The 24,036-nt window shown below is 44.0% G+C and overlaps 1 protein-coding gene across 2 annotated transcripts in view; it reads left to right on the plus strand.

The window, feature by feature from the left end:
- The window catches only part of trmt13 (tRNA methyltransferase 13 homolog), a 91,292-nt gene that overhangs the window by 52,359 nt on the left and 14,897 nt on the right, over positions 1 to 24,036 (plus strand). Inside the window, exons 6-11 of one of the 2 annotated variants that reach the window (XM_084307855.1) lie at positions 89 to 195; positions 291 to 458; positions 774 to 846; positions 6,574 to 6,648; positions 18,904 to 19,255; positions 23,869 to 23,946. In XM_084307855.1, the coding sequence (XP_084163981.1) occupies positions 89 to 195; positions 291 to 458; positions 774 to 846; positions 6,574 to 6,648; positions 18,904 to 19,255; positions 23,869 to 23,946 (853 nt within the window). The remainder of the gene's footprint in view (positions 1 to 88; positions 196 to 290; positions 459 to 773; positions 847 to 6,573; positions 6,649 to 18,903; positions 19,256 to 23,868; positions 23,947 to 24,036) is intronic. The other variant, XM_084307856.1, reaches the window with a different exon arrangement.

Raw genomic sequence — 24,036 nt, forward strand, 5'->3', positions numbered from 1 at the left:
TCTCATCCTGCTCTCTGTGTTTCTACAGGACTTAACCTGCAGCTCTAAGAGAGCTCCCTGTCTCATCCTGCTCTCTGTGTTTCTACAGGACTTAACCTGCAGCTTGAAGAGCGCTCACTGTCCCATCCTGCTCTCCATGAAGCATTGCAGGATCCACAGAACGGAGACTCTGCATCCAAACACCTGAAGCAACAGGTACAACAAACGCACTGCAGTGCATATATATACGAGTCAAGGAGACACTGGTTGATTGACCTCACAGGCACCTATTCTGTTCTTATCCCTCTAAGGCTTCCATTCTAGGACACATGGAGGCCTTGAGCCTTCTTGGAGCCAACCGGTGTTTCATTGAGTTTGGAGCCGGCAGAGGCAAGCTGTCTCACTGGATCCACGAGGCCATGAGAGCACACGAAGACTACCACTTCCTGCTGGTGGAGCGGTCGAGCACTCGCTTCAAGGCAGGACATCTCTTGCACCAGTTGATCAAATGCACGTTCACATTTACTGTATGCTTGTTTTAAACTATTAAAGGGGACCTGCATTGCTATTCCTAACACTATTTGGGCAACTTTACACAATTCCTGTGAGTCTATGGAAGACATCTGTAAGGTTTATTTAAAAAAAAAAAAAAAGAGAGAGCGAGAGAGAGAGAGAGACATTGATACTAACTCCTATTACTATAATACAATGCTAGAGACTCAAAAAAGACATTTATAATGCATGTCACCTTTAAGCAGTGAAATGGAGGAAACTTAATTGAATTATCTTTTCAGGTTGATGGTAAACACCAGCAAGTTGATGCTGAATTTGAGAGACTACAAGTGGATATTCAGCATCTTGATTTGAGTAAGTAAAATCATTATTTTCACATTTTGCATCCAGTTGGTTGATCAAAAGACGGTTGCACATTTGGAAGACTTATTAATTTTAGTGACTTGTGATTTGACTTTTTACTATATACAGTATATAATTCTTAGAATCTTAGTCATCATAAATACTAGGGCTGTCTTAAATACTTCGAAGCTTCGTTCGATGGCACAAGCTTCGAACATTAAAAAAAAATCGAAGTAAAAAAAAATAAAATCAATCAATTTTTTTTTTCAAATTTTTTATTTTATTTAAATTTTTACTTCAGTGTGTGTGCATGGGGCCATTGGGTGGGGCCGGGGCACAAATACACTGGAGGAAAGTAACCCAGCTCAGCACTGCCCAAATTATATCATCACTATTGCCTGTTTGAAGGATATCATCCTCAAACACATATACACCACCTACACGCCTATTCTCAGTCCTTGCCCCACAATGGTGGAATGAAACCACCCCAGTTAGGACAGTCGAATCCCATCCAATCTTTCGCCGTCGACTAAAGACGCACTTCTTCAACCATTATCTGAAATAAAATAAAAAAAATAAATAAAAAAAAATCTAACCCTAACTAACCTTACTGTCATGCACTTGTCCTAATAAACTAACCTACACTGTAACACGCAACACTTTGATGAATATTGTTACTCAGCTGATAGAGTTGTATCCTTCCTGATGACCTGTCGTACAGAACTTGTAAGTCGCTTTGGATAAAAGCGTCAGCTAAATGACTAAATGTGAATGTAAATGCCTTGTAGAATTCCACACATAAGAAAGAAAGATACTGGGATGAATAAACAAAATAGGAAATAAAATGTAGAAATGCATGCAATACATAAATAAATATGAATCTCCATATATGAAATATAACATTTAGATAAGGTGCTACTGAGATGTTTTGGTGAGTTCTTTGTTTTTTTGTGGAAGTTGCCCTTCTTAAAAATGCATGAACATTCACTGATAATTGGTCTGTATACACCACCTACACGCCTATTCTCAGTCCTTGCCCCACAATGGTGGAATGAAACCACCCCAGTTAGGACAGCCGAATCCCATCCAATCTTTCGCCGTCGACTAAAGACGCACTTCTTCAACCATTATCTGAAATAAAATTAAAAAAATAAATAAAAAAAAATCTAACCCTAACTAACCTTACTGTCATGCACATGTAGAATCCGGACCTTGTAGACTGACATAATTCTGTGCATAGTTTAGTCTACACAGGCCATATTTCAAATAATCAAAATCTTACTTCATTCATCTTAAACATTCTTGATTTGGGGGATTGGTAGTTCCCATAAAATCTGAAGTTGTTCAAACGACAACAGCGATCCACCTTGAATTAAATCACACTGTTGGCTGCGTCACAGTCACGAAAGGGGCTTAATTCATTAATCCAATCCACTTTATTTATAGAGCACATTTAAAAACAACAAAGTTTACCAAAGTGCTGTACAAGTCCCACAACATAAGATTAAAAAAAGAAAAAAAAAAGAAAAAGAAAAATTATATATAACTTTTTTAATTTTTTTTTAATTCGAAGCTTCGAATTAAAATCGAATCTCGGCCCCGCAGCTTCGATTGCCAAAAAAAAATTCGAAGGTCAGCCCTAATAAATACAACTCTTTCTTATGGATTCGCCTTCAGCTTTTAGCTTCATGCTTAACTTCTCTGTTTCCTGCTTGACGAGCTTGAATATCTGGACCATGTAGATCTATCATTTATATCACTGTATATTTCAGATTTGACAATAACCGCATATAACACGGTATATTTGTGTTTAATAATAATAATAATAATAATGATAAAAAATGCAGTACAATAGTTAGGGCTGGGCGATATGGAAAAAAATCATATCGCGATAACGATATGATAATGTTATCATATTTCTCGATATCGATAATTATCGAAATTGTTATAAGTATATATATATATATATATATTTTTTTTTAAACAACAGATGTATGTTTATTTTGCAGCAATTCTTTGTTGTTGCCGCCATCTTTAGTGTTACATCCCCTCACACTCCAGTTCTCAGGCTGCAGCTGGTTTGAAAGCGAAAGTAAACCGGCTTCTCTGCTGGCTGTGGCTCCAGGGGAGTTGAACAGTTCTGGCTCTGCTAGTTTATTTTCTATCTTTTGGCGCTTTTTTGGTGGACAAACCATGTGCACCATGACTCATGACTGGAGACTAGCTCTGCTAGCACACATAGCCTACTGTGTACAGACGGTTTCAAACTATTTTAAATTAGAAAGCAAACAAAATAAATGGACAAGAGAAAAAGAAATCTCAATTTGGTCAGTATTGTCATTTGGACAAGCAAAGCCATTACTTTAAGTTGCAGGCAAGAAAGACAAGTCTGTCCACTGTCTCTGGTTTTAAAACTGCCCTGTTGCAGGTCACACAAAAAAAAAATAAATAAAAAAATCGATATTAGATATCGATTATTAAAATATATCGCGATATTTATCGTTATATCGCCCAGCCCTAACAAGAGTGTTAGATTCTGATCAATCAGCCAGTATCACGTCTTCGTCTGTTTGGCTTGTGTTATCATCTCTCCATCCACTGACCCTGCGTTGTGTTTTTATCTCTCCGACGTCTTCTCATACTGGCTGATAGTCTTTGTCATCCCCCGTTAATGCAATCCGCAAGCATAAGAATTTGACACTAGGCCGCATAGTCCCTTTTCTTGAAAAACGTTGTTTATTACATAAACCAAAAGCCTCCGATCAGATGTTATCAGATTGTGTTGTCCCTGCGAAAGTCTCTGATGGAACACTAAAGTTCATTATTCTAATGATCTCCTGTTACCCCGCTCGGTGATCGTTTGCTGTTATCCCAAAAGCCTGTCATTGTGGTCGTGCCACGTCAGTCCTCCCCTCCTTTCTCCACGAGGGGAGGGGGAATCGCTTCCAAGTCTCTGATGGTTCCTCTCTCCTCTGTGGGATTCGTTTCTCAGTCTGGCTTACACCCGGAAGAAACTCCCTTTTCTATATTCTCGCCATAGCAACGACAGGCCCGCCCCTCTCCTGGTTACTATGTGCCGCTGCCATGACAACAGCTTTAACCTTTAACCCTTTCTCTGCCACGCTTATATCCATCCTTATACCATCCTCTGCCATCTCTATTTGTCTATGGAGATGATCCCCTTCTCTGCAGGGCTATAACCTTTTAAATTGTATTGCTAAATTGACGTTATTATGGCCCATTCAACGTCAAGTATCTATCGTTTAGGATGTAGCAACGTTCTACTTTTTCATTCACATATTCATACTAAAATACGGTCTAAAGTATAAATATGTTTTTATCGTTTTCTGCAGCATTCTGCAGAACGTGAGTTATAGCCATAAATACATATATTAGATCATCAAATGTAGTTTGATACCGATTGACGTCAGATTAAAAATGTCAATTGTACAAGGTCCTAAACGTCATGCCTCATCATCTGCTGGTGACCGGAGGGGGGCGGGGGGCGGGGGGGTGGGGGGGGGGTTTATAAGTCCGTGGCCCACGTTAAATCATTTATGTAGTATGGGTCATATATTGATCAGAGCAGTTTGTATCGAAAATAATAATCAAACACGCTGAAACTCACCGCAGCTTCCTCTGACCGTTGGGTGATCAGCGTGGAGCAGAAAGATCGCTATTATGGGATGTTGATATATGCGATCCATTTCCAGGTTGTATAATACTATATACGTCCAAATCATGTTGTTTATCGAGTTATTGGCAACGGATCGCTATCCAGTGTATCAAGCTGGAGTCCCGCGAGTGGCCGGACGAAATATGGGCGAGCACCACTTTCGGCCACTCACTTCCGGTTTTGGCGATTCGCCGATCGGCCACCAGATGGCGGTCTTGAACCGTTGGAGAGTTGAGAGGAGATCAACAGCAAGTCTCAAGTCTCCGTGGGTGAAATATGATTGCCATGACAGATTTTTGAAATATTGATCTCAAAGACGCTGTACGACGTCATTGGCAGATTAAGCATGGCGAGCAATGACGTCTAAAGTTGTCCTTGGCGATTAAAGGGTTAAACACACATTTTAAACGCCTGTTTCATTAATGTCAAACCCTCTCCTGGTTCCTATGCCTGCTGCTGTCCTTATTAGGGATGTCCCGATCACGTTTTTTTGCTCCCGATCCGATCCCGATCATGTGATTTTGAGTATCTACCGATACCGATATTTCCCGATCCGATTTTTTTTTTTACTTTTTCTTTTTTTATTCAACAAACATGACCATGTTCACGTCTTAAACTCATACTGAGGCCTTAGTTTTGGTTTTAAATTGCATATCATCATTAATTTATTTATTGTCACACAGAGCAGAAGAATTTTGCCAAAACAAACCAATAGTATCCAGCTGCAGAACGGCAGACCGGCCACACTCTCAGACCCAAACGCATTTCCTTTGATTTAATTATACATCAAATGATTTATGAAGTTAACTTTTCACCTGGATAACGTCAACATTCAGGGTGAATGTAATGTGAGAAATTGGGATAAAAAAAATATATATATTAATTTGGGTCTGAGAGTGTATCACTACTCAGAGATAATAAACATGCAGCCGCCGGTCCCTGGTGGGGGCTCAGGTTCTTGGTTTGATTCTGGCTCCTCCTCCTGGCAGCGTGTCAAAGCAAGACACTTGAGCAAGACACTTAACCCCTAGATGCTCCATATGAGCAGGTTGGCATCATTATTCATAAAGTAATAGAAAATGTGGACACCCATGGCCTAGAACAGGGGTTCCCAAACTTTTCAGGCCGGGACCCAGAAAATAAGGCGTCAGAGAGCCGCGGCCCAATGCACATCGTCAGGCTTTTTTTTTTTTTTTTTTTTTTGCCAGGCGACCGATTTTTTAAGCCAAATATCACTTCAATCCTATTAAGTTAGTTCAAGTTAGTTATTCATTTATATGTGCTATTTATGAGAGGGCTAACTTGTTGCAAAATAATAATGATAATAATAATAGCCTCATTAAAATACTATTGTTGCTTCGGTTGTTTTCAGCGTTTTATGTGCATAATCTGTTATTTAGTTTGAAATGTTCGTTGAAATAAGTAGATTTTTCGTTTTTGTTTATTTATTAAGTTAATATAAAACCATATAGTCACATTTTAGAATACAATAGAATATAATTTTAGAATACAACTAGAAACACTGTCCTGGCCTGCTTCTAAGTTCAGTGGCCTGACAAAAAAAAATAGATTTTTATTTTTTATTTTTTAATCATCTCGCGGCCCTCCCGTGGCTGCTCGCGGCCCACCTTTGGGTCGCGACCCCGACTTTGGGAACCACTGGCCTAGAAGATACATTCAGTAAATGTGTTTGTAAAAATGTTTACAGTGAAATAGGAACTTTTCAAGTAGCTTTCTAATTTCAAACACTGTTCCAGTGTGTTGCAGTGAAACGTGTTCCAGTGAAGCGTGTTCCAGTGAAGCGTGTTCCAGTGAAACGTGTTCCAGTGAAACGTGTTCCAGTGAAACGTGTTCCAGTGAAGCGTGTTCCAGTGAAACGTGTTCCAGTGAAACGTGTTCCAGTGAAGCGTGTTCCTCTGAGGACAGTTGACTTTGACAATTGTTGACTAGAATTTCGTACTTCTCTGACTTTAAAATGTATGGACCCAAACTACACACCTTAAGTCATAATTGTAATGGATTGAAATGTTGACTGAACCTCTAGACATGTTCTCTGCTTGCAGGTAAGGTTCCCCTCCTGGAGGAAAAGGATGTTCCAGTGGTTGGAGTGGGAAAGCACCTGTGTGGAACAGCAACAGGTGAGACGAGGTGCATGTGTTTTCCAAGCGGAGTGATGCTTGATGGTAATTCCAGTTACTGTATGTGTCAAAATAATCCTCAGTCTGCAACTTGAGTAAATTGTGATGAAACAAAGGAGAATATAAATTATGATTTTTCTTTGCGTCTTTGACGGTGAATAACACTAAGGCTGTCCCCGAAGCCTGTTTTTGGGATTCAAACTTCGTCAGGGTTTTTCGAACAGACGTTCGAACCTTCGTTTTTTAATTAAAATTAAAAAAAAATCTAAATAAAGTTTTCTTCTTTTATATATAAATAAAGATCCTCAAACTAAATCCTCAATTTGAATAAAGTGATTAATCTGATCAAATTAGTTTTTATTTTATTTTATTAAATCAACTTTCTTTAACACAATGTCTGCCACGCAGTTTGACCATCTTTTTTTTTGATCCACTTTTTCTCCCATTTTTTTCTATATTTTCTCCCATCCCAATTTCGTATCATCCAATTCAACCCTCCCCTGTCACGAACGCTGTTTCTTGCCTCCCACAAGCCGGCTGCAATGTGGACTAAGTCATACATAGCACAAGTCCCCTCCGGTACTTGAGGTAACAGCAGTTGCATCTTTTCACCTGCGCAGCTCGATCTCTCAGTGGCGAGGAGTAACGCGTGGGAGGCTCACGCTGCCCCCGACACTTCCTGATTCTACTGCGCAGGCGCACCAACCGACCTGTAGGAGTCGCTGTCCACAACGCCCGATCCCCACCCATCAGTTTTCCCTCCCCGTAATACGGCCAATGTGTATTACTGCGGACGACCAGCTAAACTGAAAACAATGTGGAGAGCTGGATTCGAACACGCGAATCCTAGCGTCTCCACACTGGTGGCGAGTGCCTTGCCCACTACACCACCTAGCCGCCCTGCAGTTTGACCATCTTATAGCGCTCACTGCCAGCGCTGTGGAGTCGCTCACCTTTTTTGCAGCGCTATAACTTTTTAAATATTATAGCTATATCGACATTACTATGGCCCATTCAACATCGGGTATCTATCGTGCCGGATGTGGGAACGTTATATTCTTCCATTCATACATTGTCGTGTTAATACCGTTGTGAATATAAGTATGTTTTTAGAGTGGTCGGGGCTAATTCCTAGAACGCGAGTTATAGGCCCTGACGCATATTATACATAATCGATTGGCGTTTCGTCCCTATACACTACATTAAAAAATTCAAATGCATATGATCGGTATGCATTATGCTCCATCATGCGTGAAGGAAAGGGGGTGTGGGGGTCGTTTATGATTCCTTGATTGTCAGTAACGGCTTTCTTTAGTACGACATCATACAGTACGTTGATCAGATGGATTGCAATGAAATAAATGGACAATCGAGCTGAAATGAACGTTAGATTCCTCTTACCTGTGGCCGATGAGTCTGGAGAAAAAATATTCCAATAATTTGATTTCCATCTGCTAGATCCGTTTTCCGTTTGTACGACACAATAAACGCAGAAAGCATATTGATTCTTGCGTCTCGAAAGCGATCCAATGCACTTGAGTGTTTGTCTGGATCCACATAACAAGAGAGCTCTGCCCGGAACATATCCACATAACAAGAGAGCTCTGCCCGGAACATATCCACATAACAAGAGAGCTCTGCCCGGAACATGTCCACATAACAAGAGAGCTCTGCCCGGAACATATCCACATAACAAGAGAGCTCTGCCCGGAACATATCCACATAACAAGAGAGCTCTGCCCGGAACATGTCCACATAACAAGAGAGCTCTGCCCGGAACATGTCCACATAACAAGAGAGCTCTGCCCGGAACATATCCACATAACAAGAGAGCTCTGCCCGGAACATATCCACATAACAAGAGAGCTCTGCCCGGAACATGTCCACATAACAAGAGAGCTCTGCCCGGAACATATCCACATAACAAGAGAGCTCTGCCCGGAACATATCCACATAACAAGAGAGCTCTGCCCGGAACATGTCCACATAACAAGAGAGCTCTGCCCGGAACATGTCCACATAACAAGAGAGCTCTGCCCGGAACATATCCACATAACAAGAGAGCTCTGCCCGGAACATGTCCACATAACAAGAGAGCTCTGCCCGGAACATGTCCACATAACAAGAGAGCTCTGCCCGGAACATATCCACATAACAAGAGAGCTCTGCCCGGAACATGTCCACATAACAAGAGAGCTCTGCCCGGAACATATCCACATAACAAGAGAGCTCTGCCCGGAACATGTCCACATAACAAGAGAGCTCTGCCCGGAACATATCCACATAACAAGAGAGCTCTGCCCGGAACATGTCCACATAACAAGAGAGCTCTGCCCGGAACATATCCACATAACAAGAGAGCTCTGCCCGGAACATGTCCACATAACAAGAGAGCTCTGCCCGGAACATTTCCCCCGATGCACAGAACGCACCATCCGGTTTAGAGTGGGTGCAACACCGCCCGAAATCCACCAGGTGGCGGTATTCAGCCGTTGCAATATCAGACAGAGTCCATAGTCTCCCAGCGCCTTGCTGGATGAATTATGAATGGCAATAGCGAATAAAGGAAATAACGGTCATAAAAACGAGTAAACTTGTTATTGGCGCAATTCGATTGGCGGGCAATAACGAGTAAACTCGTTCTTGGCGCAGAAGCAGTTAACAGATCCAGTGCCGTTAACACATCCACCGCCATAAACGGCTTACGACGGGTTTGCTGATCATGCGGATTCCGCCAATCCACGGCGTACGACGTTATTGAGATCATGTTTCATTTTTTCGCCATGGTATTCATTATTCCGCCACCCAGCCTCGGCTGAGACAGTGGGACTCTGCACAACCGTGCAACGCTTCAATACCGCCGCCTGGTGGATGATCGGGCGAGTTACAACCGGAAATGGATCTCTGGTGATCTCGGTGCATCTGGGAAATCCGTCCGGCAGTCACATATTGTTGCGGGACTCTAGACACACATCCGTGTATATGGATCGCTGCCATAACTTAATAATCAATATGATTTGGGTGTTTATTGCGCCATACAAACCAGAAATGGATCTAGTCGATCAACGTCAAATAAGTGGGATCTTTTTCCTCCAGTCTCATCGGCGAACGGTAAGAGGACAGTAACGTTACTTTCAGCTTGATTGTTTATTATTTTCAATGCAAACAGCTCTGATCAATATATCACTCATACTACATAAAGCATTTACTGACGATCACGGAATTATAAACGACCCCCCCCCCCCCCCCCCCTTTCATCCGCGCATGATGAGTCATAACGTTTAGGATCGTATTCAGTTGGATTTTTTAATATAGCGTGTATCGCGAATAACAGTATTTTCGTATGAATATATGAATGAAAAAGTATAACGTTCCTACATCCTGAACGATAGATAATCGATGTTGAATGGGTAGTAATGTCAATTTAGCAATACAATTTAAAAAGTTATAGCCCTGCAAAGAAGGTGAACATCTCCATAGGCTTAGACTGGTGACATTGATGGATATAATAAGCGTGGCAGTTAATGTGTTAACGTAGATCTACGTTTCTGTGTCGTTATTTCTTTTATTCGCTATTTCCATTCATAATTCATCCTGCTATGCTGTAGGATTGAATGGCACTCTGTCTGAGACCGCAACGGTGCGATACTGCCACCTAACGCCTTGCGGCCGCTATTGCACTCCATTTGAAATGATGTGGTTTGTTTTCTTGGCCGGGCTGCGGTGTGGGGGCGGGTTCTAAACACTCTGGAAAAACAAGCGCTTATATGGATGGCATCGACGACTGTCCCCGCCCGCCCCGTTCCATGTGCAATGCTGGATAATGTCGGACACAGGATCGCTGTGGATATTTGGAATGGCGATCAGATAATTTGATTATTCTTTTTGCAGTACATCAGAGACTAGGTAAATATATGTTACCAATCTTGCGTTGATCCGATATATTTTTTTCCCGCGATCGAAGCGTGTCTGTGTGGTATGCGTGTGTCCCGTTGGTAGTAATCACAGCACAGAGGGGCGCCGCTCCAAACCCCCTTTCATGCGTGCATGATGAAAGATAATACCGATAATCTAGTGTTGATTTCAGATTGATTGTTGATCCAAGCGAAGAATGGCAACGTGTTTAGTGAATTTAACTAAAACGCTGTTTTCGCGTCTTTTCCTGGGATTACTCAGAATCACTCAAACTATACTCATATTCACCACGGTATAAAACGGAAATGTACGGATGAAAAAATTATCTGTTTTTTGCATGTTGACTGAAAGAAACTCACTGACAATCGACAACGTTATTAGATCCATAGCTATAATATTTAATATAGTTTTAGCACTGCAAACACTGCATTATCCCCATTGAACATAGCGCTGGCACTGACGGCCCACAGTGCCCCCTGCTGAACGGCACTTGATGTGTTAATGAATAACTAATCCGTTTTTTTTTATTATTTTTTTTTTTTGGCCTGATTTGCTATCTTTCTCCCCATCCCAATTTAGTCGTTATGCCAAATCCCCCCCTCCCCTACCTGGTTGTTGTGCGCATGTTCTCCTACTGGTCGGTACAAGGGAACCCTGAAGTCCACCACATGCTTCCTCCGACACGTGTGGAGACAGCCAGCGGCTCTTTTTTCACCTGGCAGCGAGGACTCTCATTGGTGAAGCGTAACGCGTGGGAGGTCACGCTGCCTTCACCATTTCCTGCCTCCGCTGAGCAGGCGCCCAGACCTGACCTGTAGGAGTCGCTGTCCACAACGCCAGATTCCCACCCACGGCTTCCCTCCCCCTAACTCAGCCAAACGAGTTAGTATGACGACCGGCCCAAGCCGCAGGGCAATGCTGACTCCGGGAGTCGAGACCGCAGCCTCTTGCATTGGTGACGAGCGCAATCTCCGCTACGCCACCCGACCGCCATAGTTTTTTTTAATACTATAATATTAGTGTAGCCTAATCTTTATCTGCAACTGTGAAGAAAAACCCCATTGGTTTAAACGGAATGAATACATTTTTTTTTATTTTTTATAATAATAATTTTTTTATATTGAAAATTCGAATGTTGATTTAGAATTCGAATGCCAATGTAACGAACGAAGGTCCGAACGTTTGGGCTCAGCCCTAAATAACACCATGCTAAAAATGACCAGACATGAAACACTGCCACTGAGCTCGTTCAGCACCTTCTTCATCATCATGTGTACAAAAAACCTAAGGAAATGAATAAAGGGAATATGATTAGATTAAACAGAAGGTTTTATAGATACAGCACTGAATTCTGCCATCCGGACCCATGCAATTTGAAATATTATTATAGAATATCAGGCCTATAAATGACCTTATTATAGCCAACTCACACATCTATGGATCGGGCCAAATCTCCTCTTTCAAATGGCAGAGTTCAATTTGGATTTAGTATCACCAGGCGTGCAGCAAGAACTGTGAATGAAATCTACTGTAAATACTCAGTTTTTTATTTTTGAGACCGGTCCGCCATTTTGAATCGGATTGCAACATGGATTTTTTTTTTTTTTTTTTTATCTTTCTTCCCCTCCTTTTTCCCGATTTTCTCTCCCCATCCCACCCTTCCTGGTTGTTGCGTACTTTCCCCTACTGTTGGTCCGGGAGACCGGAGACTGTCGCATGCTTTCCTCCAACGCATGTGCAGCCTGGGGCAGGCCAACCTGGCCGCGCAGGTTCTCACCGGGGAGAGTGTAGCGTGTGGGAGGCCACACTATCTCTCCTCAGTTCCAACCCTCGCTGAGCAGGCGCCCCGACCGAACTGTAGGGGTCGCTGTCCACAACGCCCAGGACCCACCCTTCAGCTTTCCCACCCTCTGATACGGCCAATTGTATCAGTGTGAGGGGCCAGCCAAGCTGATAGCAACGCCGGGAGCTGGATTCGAACAGGCGAATCCTAGTGTCTCCCGGTGTTGGTGACGAACGTAATCTCCGTGCGCCACCTGCCCCCCCTACAACACCGATGGTTGCTAAACGTTTACAGAAGGTAGACACACTAACTGCGCTCCAATATATGCCAATAACGTTCAGTTTTGTGGTAGATAATCCCGAAAAATAAGAGAAATAAAGAATTCATACACAAGTAATTTGCTTGCAGGAAGCTGGCATGGGCTAGGCAATGTCGTTTTTTCGAAATTTCAACGCTCATTGAGAGCTCTGGATGCCCTCTTATGAACACATTCCATAAACTAAAATCTCACTAATAACACTAACTTCTTGGTAAACAAACATATTGTTGAAAATATACACTGAGAGGGAACTGCCCCCTGAGAGAGGGAACTGAGAGAGGGAACTGCACCCCCTGAGAGGGAACTGAGAGAGATAACTGAGAGGGAACTGCACCCTGAGAGAGGGAACTGAGAGGGAACTGAGAGAGGGAACTGCACCCTGAGAGAGGGAACTGAGAGGGAACTGAGAGAGGGAACTGCACCCCCTGAGAGGGAACTGAGAGAGATAACTGAGAGGGAACTGCACCCTGAGAGAGGGAACTGAGAGAGGGAACTGAGAGAGGGAACTGCACCCTGAGAGAGGGAACTGAGAGAGGGAACTGAGAGAGGGAACTGCACCCCCTGAGAGGGAACTGAGAGAGAGAACTGAGAGAGGGAACTGCACCCTGAGAGAGGGAACTGAGAGAGGGAACTGCACCCCCTGAGAGAGGGAACTGAGAGAGGGAACTGCACCCCCTGAGAGGGAACTGAGAGAGAGAACTGAGAGAGGGAACTGCACCCTGAGAGAGGGAACTGAGAGAGGGAACTGCACCCCCTGAGAGAGGGAACTGAGAGAGATAACTGAGAGGGAACTGCACCCTGAGAGAGGGAACTGAGAGAGAGAACTGAGAGAGGGAACAGAGAGGGAACTGCACACTGAGAGAGGGAACTGAGAGAGAGAACAGAGAGAGGGAACTGAGAGAGGGAACTGCACACTGAGAGAGGGAACTGAGAGAGAGAACTGAGAGAGGGAACTGAGAGAGGGAACTGAGAGAGGGAACTGCCCCCTGAGAGAGGGAACTGAGAGAGAGAACAGAGAGAGGGAACTGAGAGAGAGAACAGAGAGGGGGAACTGAGAGAGGGAACTGCACCCTGAGAGAGGGAACTGAGAGAGGGAACTGAGAGAGGGAACTGAGAGAGGGAACAGAGAGGGGGAACTGAGAGAGGGAACTGCACCCTGAGAGAGGGAACTGAGAGAGAGAACAGAGAGAGGGAACTGAGAGAGAGAACAGAGAGAGGGAACAGAGAGAGGGAACTGAGAGAGGGAACTGAGAGAGAGAACAGAGAGAGGGAACTGAGAGAGGGAACTGAGAGAGAGAACAGAGAGAGGGAACTGAGAGAGGGAACTGAGAGAGGGAACTGAGAGAGAGAACAGAGAGGGGGAACTGAGAGGGGGAACTGAGAGAGGGAACTGAGAGAGGGAACTGAGAGAGAGAACAGAGAGAGGGAACTGAGAGGGGGAACTGCACACTGAGAGAGGGAACTGAGAGAGGGAACTGCACACTGAGAGAGGGAACTGAGAGAGAGAACTGAGAGAGGGAACTGAGAGAGGGAACTGAGAGAGGGAACAGAGAGAGGGAACTGAGAGAGAGAACAGAGAGAGGGAACAGAGAGAGGGAACTGAGAGAGGGAACTGAGAGAGAGAACAGAGAGAGGGAACTGAGAGAGAGAACAGAGAGAGGGAACAGAGAGAGGGAACTGAGAGAGGGAACTGAGAGAGAGAACAGAGAGAGGGAACTGAGAGAGGGAACTGAGAGAGAGAACAGAGAGAGGGAACTGAGAGAGGGAACTGAGAGAGGGAACTGAGAGAGAGAACAGAGAGGGGGAACTGAGAGGGGGAACTGAGAGAGGGAACTGAGAGAGGGAACTGAGAGAGAGAACAGAGAGAGGGAACTGAGAGGGGGAACTGCACACTGAGAGAGGGAACTGAGAGAGGGAACTGCACACTGAGAGAGGGAACTGAGAGAGAGAACTGAGAGAGGGAACTGAGAGAGGGAACTGAGAGAGGGAACAGAGAGAGGGAACTGAGAGAGGGAACAGAGAGAGGGAACTGAGAGAGGGAACTGCCCCCTGAGAGAGGGAACTGAGAGAGAGAACAGAGAGGGGGAACTGAGAGAGGGAACTGAGAGAGGGAACTGAGAGAGGGAACTGAGAGAGAACAGAGAGAGGGAACTGAGAGGGGGAACTGCCCCCTGAGAGAGGGAACTGAGAGAGAGAACAGAGAGAGGGAACTGCACCCTGAGAGAGGGAACTGAGAGAGAGAACTGAGAGAGGGAACTGAGAGAGGGAACAGAGAGAGGGAACTGAGAGAGAGAACAGAGAGAGGGAACTGAGAGAGGGAACTGCCCCCTGAGAGAGGGAACTGAGAGAGGGAACAGAGAGAGGGAACTGAGAGAGGGAACTGAGAGAGGGAACTGAGAGAGAGAACAGAGAGAGAGAACTCAGAGAGTGAACTGAGAGAGAGAACTGCACCCTGAGAGAGGGAACTGAGAGAGGGAACTGAGAGAGGGAACAGAGAGAGAGAACTGAGAGAGAGAACTGAGAGGGGGAACTGAGAGAGAGAACTGAGAGGGGGAACTGAGAGAGGGAACTGCCCCCTGAGAGAGGGAACTGAGAGAGAGAACAGAGAGAGGGAACTGAGAGAGGGAACTGAGAGAGGGAACTGAGAGAGGGAACTGCACCCCGAGAGAGGGAACTGAGAGAGAGAACTGAGAGGGAACTGAGAGAGAGAACTGAGAGGGAACTGAGAGAGGGAACAGAGAGGGAACTGAGAGAGGGAACTGCACCCTGAGAGAGGGAACAGAGAGGGAACTGAGAGAGGGAACTGAGAGAGAGAACAGAGAGGGAACTGAGAGAGGGAACTGAGAGAGGGAACTGAGAGAGGGAACTGAGAGAGGGAACAGAGAGAGGGAACTGAGAGAGGGAACTGAGAGAGGGAACTGCACCCCGAGAGAGGGAACTGAGAGAGGGAACTGAGAGAGGGAACTGAGAGAGAGAACAGAGAGGGAACTGAGAGAGGGAACTGAGAGAGGGAACTGAGAGAGAGAACAGAGAGGGAACTGAGAGAGAGAACAGAGAGGGAACTGAGAGAGGGAACTGAGAGAGAGAACTGCACCCTGAGAGAGGGAACTGAGAGAGGGAACTGCACCCTGAGAGAGGGAACTGAGAGAGGGAACTGAGAGAGGGAACTGAGAGAGGGAACGGAGAGAGGGAACAGAGAGAGGGAACAGAGAGAGGGAACAGAGAGAGGGAACAGAGAGAGAGAACAGAGAGGGGGAACTGAGAGAGGGAACTGCACCCTGAGAGAGGGAACTGAGAGAGGGAACTGAGAGAGAGAACTGAGAGAGGGAACTGAGAGAGGGAACAGAGAGAGGGAACTGAGAGAGAGAACAGAGAGAGGGAACTGAGAGAGGGAACTGCCCCCTGAGAGAGGGAACTGAGAGAGGGAACTGCACCCTGAGAGAGGGAACTGAGAGAGAGAACAGAGAGAGGGAACTGAGAGAGGGAACTGAGAGAGGGAACTGAGAGAGAGAACAGAGAGAGAGAACTCAGAGAGTGAACTGAGAGAGAGAACTGCACCCTGAGAGAGGGAACTGAGAGAGGGAACTGAGAGAGGGAACAGAGAGAGAGAACTGAGAGAGAGAACTGAGAGGGGGAACTGAGAGAGAGAACTGAGAGGGGGAACTGAGAGAGGGAACTGCCCCCTGAGAGAGGGAACTGAGAGAGAGAACAGAGAGGGGGAACTGAGAGAGGGAACTGCACCCTGAGAGAGGGAACTGAGAGAGGGAACTGAGAGAGAGAACCGAGAGAGGGAACTGAGAGAGGGAACTGAGAGAGGGAACTGAGAGAGGGAACTGCACCCCGAGAGAGGGAACTGAGAGAGGGAACTGCACCCTGAGAGAGGGAACTGAGAGAGAGAACTGAGAGGGAACTGAGAGAGAGAACTGAGAGGGAACTGAGAGAGGGAACAGAGAGGGAACTGAGAGAGGGAACTGCACCCTGAGAGAGGGAACAGAGAGGGAACTGAGAGAGGGAACTGAGAGAGAGAACAGAGAGGGAACTGAGAGAGGGAACTGAGAGAGGGAACTGAGAGAGGGAACTGAGAGAGGGAACAGAGAGAGGGAACTGAGAGAGGGAACTGAGAGAGGGAACTGCACCCCGAGAGAGGGAACTGAGAGAGGGAACTGAGAGAGGGAACTGAGAGAGAGAACAGAGAGGGAACTGAGAGAGGGAACTGAGAGAGGGAACTGAGAGAGAGAACAGAGAGGGAACTGAGAGAGGGAACTGAGAGAGGGAACTGAGAGAGGGACCTGAGAGAGGGACCTGAGAGAGAGAACAGAGAGAGGGAACTGAGAGAGGGAACTGAGAGAGAGAACTGCACCCTGAGAGAGGGAACTGAGAGAGGGAACTGAGAGAGGGAACTGAGAGAGGGAACGGAGAGAGGGAACAGAGAGAGGGAACAGAGAGAGGGAACAGAGAGAGAGAACTGAGAGAGGGAACAGAGAGAGGGAACTGAGAGAGGGACCTGAGAGAGGGAACTGCCCCCTGAGAGAGGAAACTGAGAGAGGGAACTCAACCTGAGTGTTCGAAGGGTCAAAGTGGGTATCAAACAGGAGGGAAGACTGTCAGGTTTTAAACTATGGATATCAAAACGGGGAAGGTAAAGACGGTTTTAAACTGTAAAACAGTCATTCGGAACTATTTTATTGCATTGTGTTACTGTAACTGAGGGGTTACAAAACCCTGACTGTATTAAAGATTGTGATAGATTAAACCACTGCTAGTTATGTACTTTAATTACTGGCCAGACAGTACATCAAATATAGATGGTGAACACCCACAAGAACACGGCATTGACAAAGAAATAGTATTTGAGGGTAATTTATTATTATTAGGCAACGTTAGGTTACAGAATGAGAATTAGGGTCGCGCTTGTATGGCGAAGAATATGCGTAAAGTCAGTCAATAGCATGAGTCACTAAGAATAGCAGGAATCCTACGATGGGTCTAAGTTGACACCACCTGTCGTATAGTAGCAACTAGATAGGGCAACACTGGTACCGCCTGGAGACAATGGGTTCCCTCCGGGGGTGTAAGGCCTGGAGGGTAGAGGAATGTTCGGGTACTCCGTCTGATTCAATGAGGAATAAAGAGACTCCAGGTACAGGAGTCGGTCCTTGTAAATCCCTTGATCAGCAGCAAAGCAATAATTGTAATCCAAATGCTCGATAGCATTGATGACAGCTAGCCAGCCTCCGTCCACGAGGCCAGCCCGAGTTGTAATCCTCACGAGGTTGAATCCCAAACGATAGTGGAAATCAACGAAGCTCTTCTCCGGGTAACACGTTCCAAATCAATATAATCCAACCAGTAATGGTTCTGCAATCTTGACGCTGGCTCTCCTGTGCACATGTCCAATGCTACACACGAACGAACTGTGGTTGCACGATATACAATAAATGAACGACTATTTACTTCACATTAGATTAGGTCGAACTTGCCGTTACTGCATTAAACTCTGACACTTTACTATTCCCTTCGCACGTGGTTCTCCACGCTCTGTTAGACGCACTGCTTCTCACTCCATTAGAATCACACTGAACTTGTCACACTGCTTGCTTAGACGAACTGCTGCTGCGCGCACCTGCGCCAGCATATATGTGGCATATAAGTGGCTTTCTAGTTCCAAACCTAACCACTTTGGTCTGAATCAATACACTGCCAAGGGCATGTCCTGACTAGCCCCAAACTCGCCCCTTGCACCTGTCTGAGTGCGAGACTGCCTGGCGCCACCGTCAGGGGGCATTATCCCATAAGGAGAGCGAATATTACTATGGTTTGGACGCAGGTAAAGGGATATTCCGTGTATATATAAATAATATACAATGTAGATTCTCAACTTTAATCTGGCCCTTCACAACAGTTACTCTGTCCATTCTATTTTACTCTTTTTATTATTGTCTATTTTTAAACTGCAATAGAATCACACCATAAACAAGGCGGCCTATTGGTATGTTAGATCCGACCTAATGTGAAAAACTGTGATTTTATATGTCTGCACTTTATGTGCTCATTTTGTGCCGGTCTTCTTTCTGTTGTGAAGCACGTTGAGCTGCAATACAAATAAAGTTATTATTATCCAGAGAAAACATGGGTTCTAGTCTCACCTGGTGCTTTGATTACACTTGTGTAACATTGTTTATAAAATTGCAGAATATCTTCCATATCTAACTGCTCGTCCTCTCTCTCCCCCGTCTAGACCTCGCTCTGCGCTGTCTGTTTGAGAGATCCACTAACCACCACGCCCGGCCTCCCTGCAAACGCCCAAAGTTCACGGACCGACCCGAGGATCCAGCAGCGTCTGCGTGTGGATCTGCGGTGAGCGGCCTGGCCCTGGCCTTGTGCTGCCACCACCGCTGTGTCTGGAGGAGCTACGTGGGCAAGGCCTTCTTCAGCCAGAGAGGCCTGGGAGCCGCGGAGTTCAGTGCCTTCCAACGCATGTCGAGCTGGGCCACCTGCGGCCAGAGGGGGGCGCCGTCACAACCTGACGAGGCAGAACACCAGACAGAACACGGGGCAGAACACGGACCGGAGGTGGACAGCCTACAGGGGTCAGTATTGGACAAGTGAACCTTGCACTTGTAGACATATAGATCCGTTTTGAGATTTCTTGGACAGCCCATGTATATTTGCAGTTGTGAAGTTAATATAATTCACTTGGAGTGTGATTTTATTAAATATAATTTTATTTGACTTATTTCCATACTACATAGACAGTATGTGACAAACTACATAGACAGTATGTCATATATCACCACAGAAACGACTCAACCTCTACTGTCTTTAACACTTTGAATGCCACCCACAAGTTTTCTCGTGTTATTATCCCCCGGGTTGAATGCCCACTCACGAGAATATTCGTTTTATTCGTTTTTTTTTATTAGCAATCTGAAATCATATTGCATCAAGCGAGCCTACCGTTGGAGATCCAGTCACCCCAGGCGCTCGGATGTGAAAAAAGCTCCCCTATCGTCTCCCAGATGGTAAATCACCCTTTTGGATTGGACTCAATGAAAATGAATGGGAAAAAACACCCCGCACTTCTCACTCATGTAACCGGGGTCTACCAGAGTTCACTCTGGAGCCTCCGAGCCGCGGGGAATATGTGTTTTACTGTATACACGATGGATCAATCAAATGAGCGATTTTTTCCGAATGACGATCGGGAATTGGAATAAACCATTTCAACCATCGGCACGAGCGTGCATGCGTACACATATACTATCGATCATCTAGCGTTTATTTGAAAATGATTCATAAATAGGCCGAAAAATGACAACGTTCTAGAATATTCCAGTAAAAGGCGATTATCATAGAATGTGATGTTTTTTCCGCGAATAAAAAAAAATGCTATCAAACGGAAATGAAGCGATAAATAAACAATCTGCCATGCCAATGTTGACTGGAAAATGAGTCTTTGATAAGTGACGGGCAGATTAGACACATAGCCATAATTTAAAACATAGATTAGGCGATATTAACATTAACATTGGAGTGGATGTGGGCATTCAAGGGGGTAAAAAGGAAAACACAGACTGGCTCTCAAAGTGTTAACTATGAATGAACACAACACTCTAACTTACCATCTTTAGATAATAATGTACTCAACCTCTACTGTCTTTAACTATGAATGAACACAACACTCTAACTTACCATCTTTAGATAATAAAGTACTCAACCTCTACTGTATTTAACTATGAATGAACACTACACTCTAACGTACCATCTTTAGATAATAAAGTACTCAACCTCTACTGTCTTAACACTTTGATTGCCCAAGGTTAATTCCTTTTTACCTCCTTGAATGCCCAGGGCCACTTCAATGTTAACGTTAATATCGCCTAATCTATGTTTTAAATTATGGCTATGTGTCTAATCTGCCCGTCGCTTATCAAAGACGTAGCAGATTGTTTTTTTATCGCTTCATTTCCGTTTTCTAGCATTTTGAAAATCACTTGTTTTCACGGAAAAAATTAAATCGCCTTTTACTGGAATATTCTAGAACGTTGTCATTGTTCTGCCTATTTATTAATCGTTTTCAAATAAACGCTAGATTATCGATAGTATATGTGTGCGCATGCACGCTCGTGCCACGAGTTGAAAATCGATTCTCCTAGTTACTGACCGCTCGCACAGCCAAACAGCAATATCACATAATCACATAAAAGCTTATATCTCTGTGAAAACGAGTCTGATTATCCTAATACTGGTAACATAGATTCCTTACCTGAGATCAGATGGTATCCAAATGGATTATTCCAATTCCTGATCGGCATTCGAAAAAATCGATCTTTTTATTGATTCACTGTGTATACTGTAAAAACACATAATCTCCGCTGCTCTGAGGCTCACTAGTGGAGCTGATCGACCCCGGCTGCGTGAGTGAGAAGTAAAATGTCGAGTCGGGGATTTTTTTCACATCTGAGCGCCTGGAGTGGTTGGATTTCCAACGGTAGACTTGGTTGATGAAATATGATTTCAGATCGCTAAGAAAAAACAAATATTCTTGTGATGGGCCTTCAACCAGCGGGGGGTAAACCAGAGAAAACTCCTGATGGGCAGTCAAAGTGTTAACTATGAATGAACACAACACTCTAACTCACCATCTTTAGATAATAAAGTACTCAACCTCTACTGTCTTTAACTATGAGTGAACACAAGACTCTAACTTACCATCTTTAGATAATAAAGTACTCAACCTCTACTGTCTTTAACTATGAATGAACACAACACTCTAACTTACCATCTTTAGATTATAAAGTACTCAACCAGGGCGGTTAGGTGGCGTAGCGGAGATTGCATTCGTCACCAACCCCGGAGCTGTGAGCTGGATTCGCCTGTTCGAATCCAGCTCACAGCTCCGGGGTTGTCACCAGCTTGGCTGGCCGTTCACACTAATACAATTGGCTGTATTAGAGGGTGGGAGAAGCTGGCGGGGTGGGTCCGGGTCGTTGTAAACAGCGACTCCTACAGTTCGGTCGGGGCGCCTGCTAAGCGCGGATAGGACCTGAGTGGGATAGTGTGATCCTTCCACACGCTACGCCCTCTCAGGGAGGATCCGCGCTGCCAGGTGAAAAGAAGCGGTTGATTGGCTGGACGTGTGTCGGAGGAAGCACGTGATAGCCTCCACTCTCCCAGAGGATCTGACTGTGGGGGGGAAGTGCGCAATGACCAGGAAGGGGATTGGGAATTGGCATACGACTAACATTGGGATGGGAGAAAAATCTGAGGAAAATGGAGGGGGGAAAAGATCAATAAAAAAAAATCAAAATAAAGTACTCAACCTCTACTGTCTTTAACTATGAATGAACACTAAACTCTAACGTACCATCTTTAGATAATAAAGTACTCAACCTCTACTGTCTTTAACTATGCATGAACACAACACTAACTTACCATCTTTAGATAATAAAGTACTCAACCTCTACTGTCTTTAACTATGAGTGAACACAAGACTCTAACTTACCATCTTTAGTTAATAAAGTACTCAACCTCTACTGTCTTTAACTATGAATGAACACAACTCTAACTTACCATCTTTAGATAATAAAGTACTCAACCTCTACTGTCTTTAACTATGAATGAACACAAGACTCTAACTTACCATCTTTAGATAATAAAGTACTCAACCTCTACTGTCTTCAACTATGAGTGAACACAACACTCTAACTTACCATCTTTAGATAATAAAGTACTCAACCTCTACTGTCTTTAACTATGAATGAACACAACACTAACTTACCATCTTTAGATAATAAAGTACTCAACCTCTACTGTCTTCAACTATGAGTGAACACAACACTCTAACTTACCATCTTTAGATAATAAAGTACTCAACCTCTACTGTCTTTAACTATGAATGAACACAAGACTCTAACTTACCATCTTTACATTTACATTTTCCTCTATTATCTTTAGATAATAAAGTACTCAACCTCTACTGTCTTTAACTATGAATGAACACAACACTCTAACTTACCATCTTTAGATAATAAAGTACTCAACCTCTACTGTCTTTAACTATGAATGAACACAACACTAACTTACCATCTTTAGATAATAAAGTACTCAACCTCTACTGTCTTCAACTATGAGTGAACACAACACTCTAACTCACCATCTTTAGATAATAAAGTACTCAACCTCTACTGTCTTTAACTATGAATGAACACAAGACTCTAACTTACTATCTTTACATTTACATTTTCCTCTATTATCTTTAGATAATAAAGTACTCAACCTCTACTGTCTTTAACTATGAATGAACACAACACTAACTTATCATCTTTAGATAATAAAGTTTGAAAAAGTAAAATTTACTTATATGGTTTTTCGTCTAAGGTACTCAATTCAAGAATGCTAGGGCTGTCTTCAACTAAAGAAATTCTTAGTCGACTAATAGACTGTTTTAACCCTGGCTTTTATTTGCTTCAATCATTGGAACACAACTGGCCTGTATTTGGGACAGGTGTCTATAAGGGTCCAGCCTTTAATGGACCTATCTCAAACCCTGCCCTCTTTTCTTGATCCTCCAATCACAACTGTCGCTTACCTCGGACAAACAAGTTGTGATTGGAGGATCAAGAAAAGAGGGCAGGGTTTGAGATAGGTCTATTACAAAGCGGTTGCTCAGTAAAGATGGGAAACACTATCAAATAGTTTATTTAAAGCAGGAAGTATGAATATTACCTGTATAGAAATCAAATAACATATCAATTGCAATTCAGAAGTGATTTTCGATCATAATAAACTGGATACATTTCTTGATCAAATTAACTTACCTAAACTTTCAGAGGAAGATGCTAAACGGTTAGATGCACCTATTACACTAGAGCAGGGGTCAGCAACCTTTTTGACATGGAGTGCCTGTTTGAAATATAGTTGTAACTAGTGTGCCTCAACAATATTCCATGCATCGTAATTTTTTTCTTCTCATAATCAGGTATTTTTAATGATAATTTTTACATTATTACATCATTATTGTTATTATTAACAATATTATTATGATGGTTGTATCAACCCTAAATCTGAGTGGGGGGGGGGGGGGGGAATGCAATGCAGACAAACGGCTGCATACAGTGCGACCATTTCACTCACATTTGCCCATTCATTTTTGGACACATCACACACCATCGGTGTGTGTACTGTACGTGTGCTGTCATAGCTCCACCTACAGGCCTAATGGAGAACACCAGGAGAACACCAGGAGAACACCAGGATGTGAATGGAGGGTGAATGTGAGGTATATCGTGTAAATAAGTTTTGATTGATCGCAAGACTACACTGTACAAAAAAAAAATTATAAGTTACCAGAACTTAAAAATATTGAGTT

This window comes from Notolepis coatsorum, assembly GCF_963971535.1.
Source record: "Notolepis coatsorum genome assembly, chromosome: 2".
Taxonomy (NCBI): Eukaryota; Metazoa; Chordata; class Actinopteri; order Aulopiformes; family Paralepididae; genus Notolepis; species Notolepis coatsorum.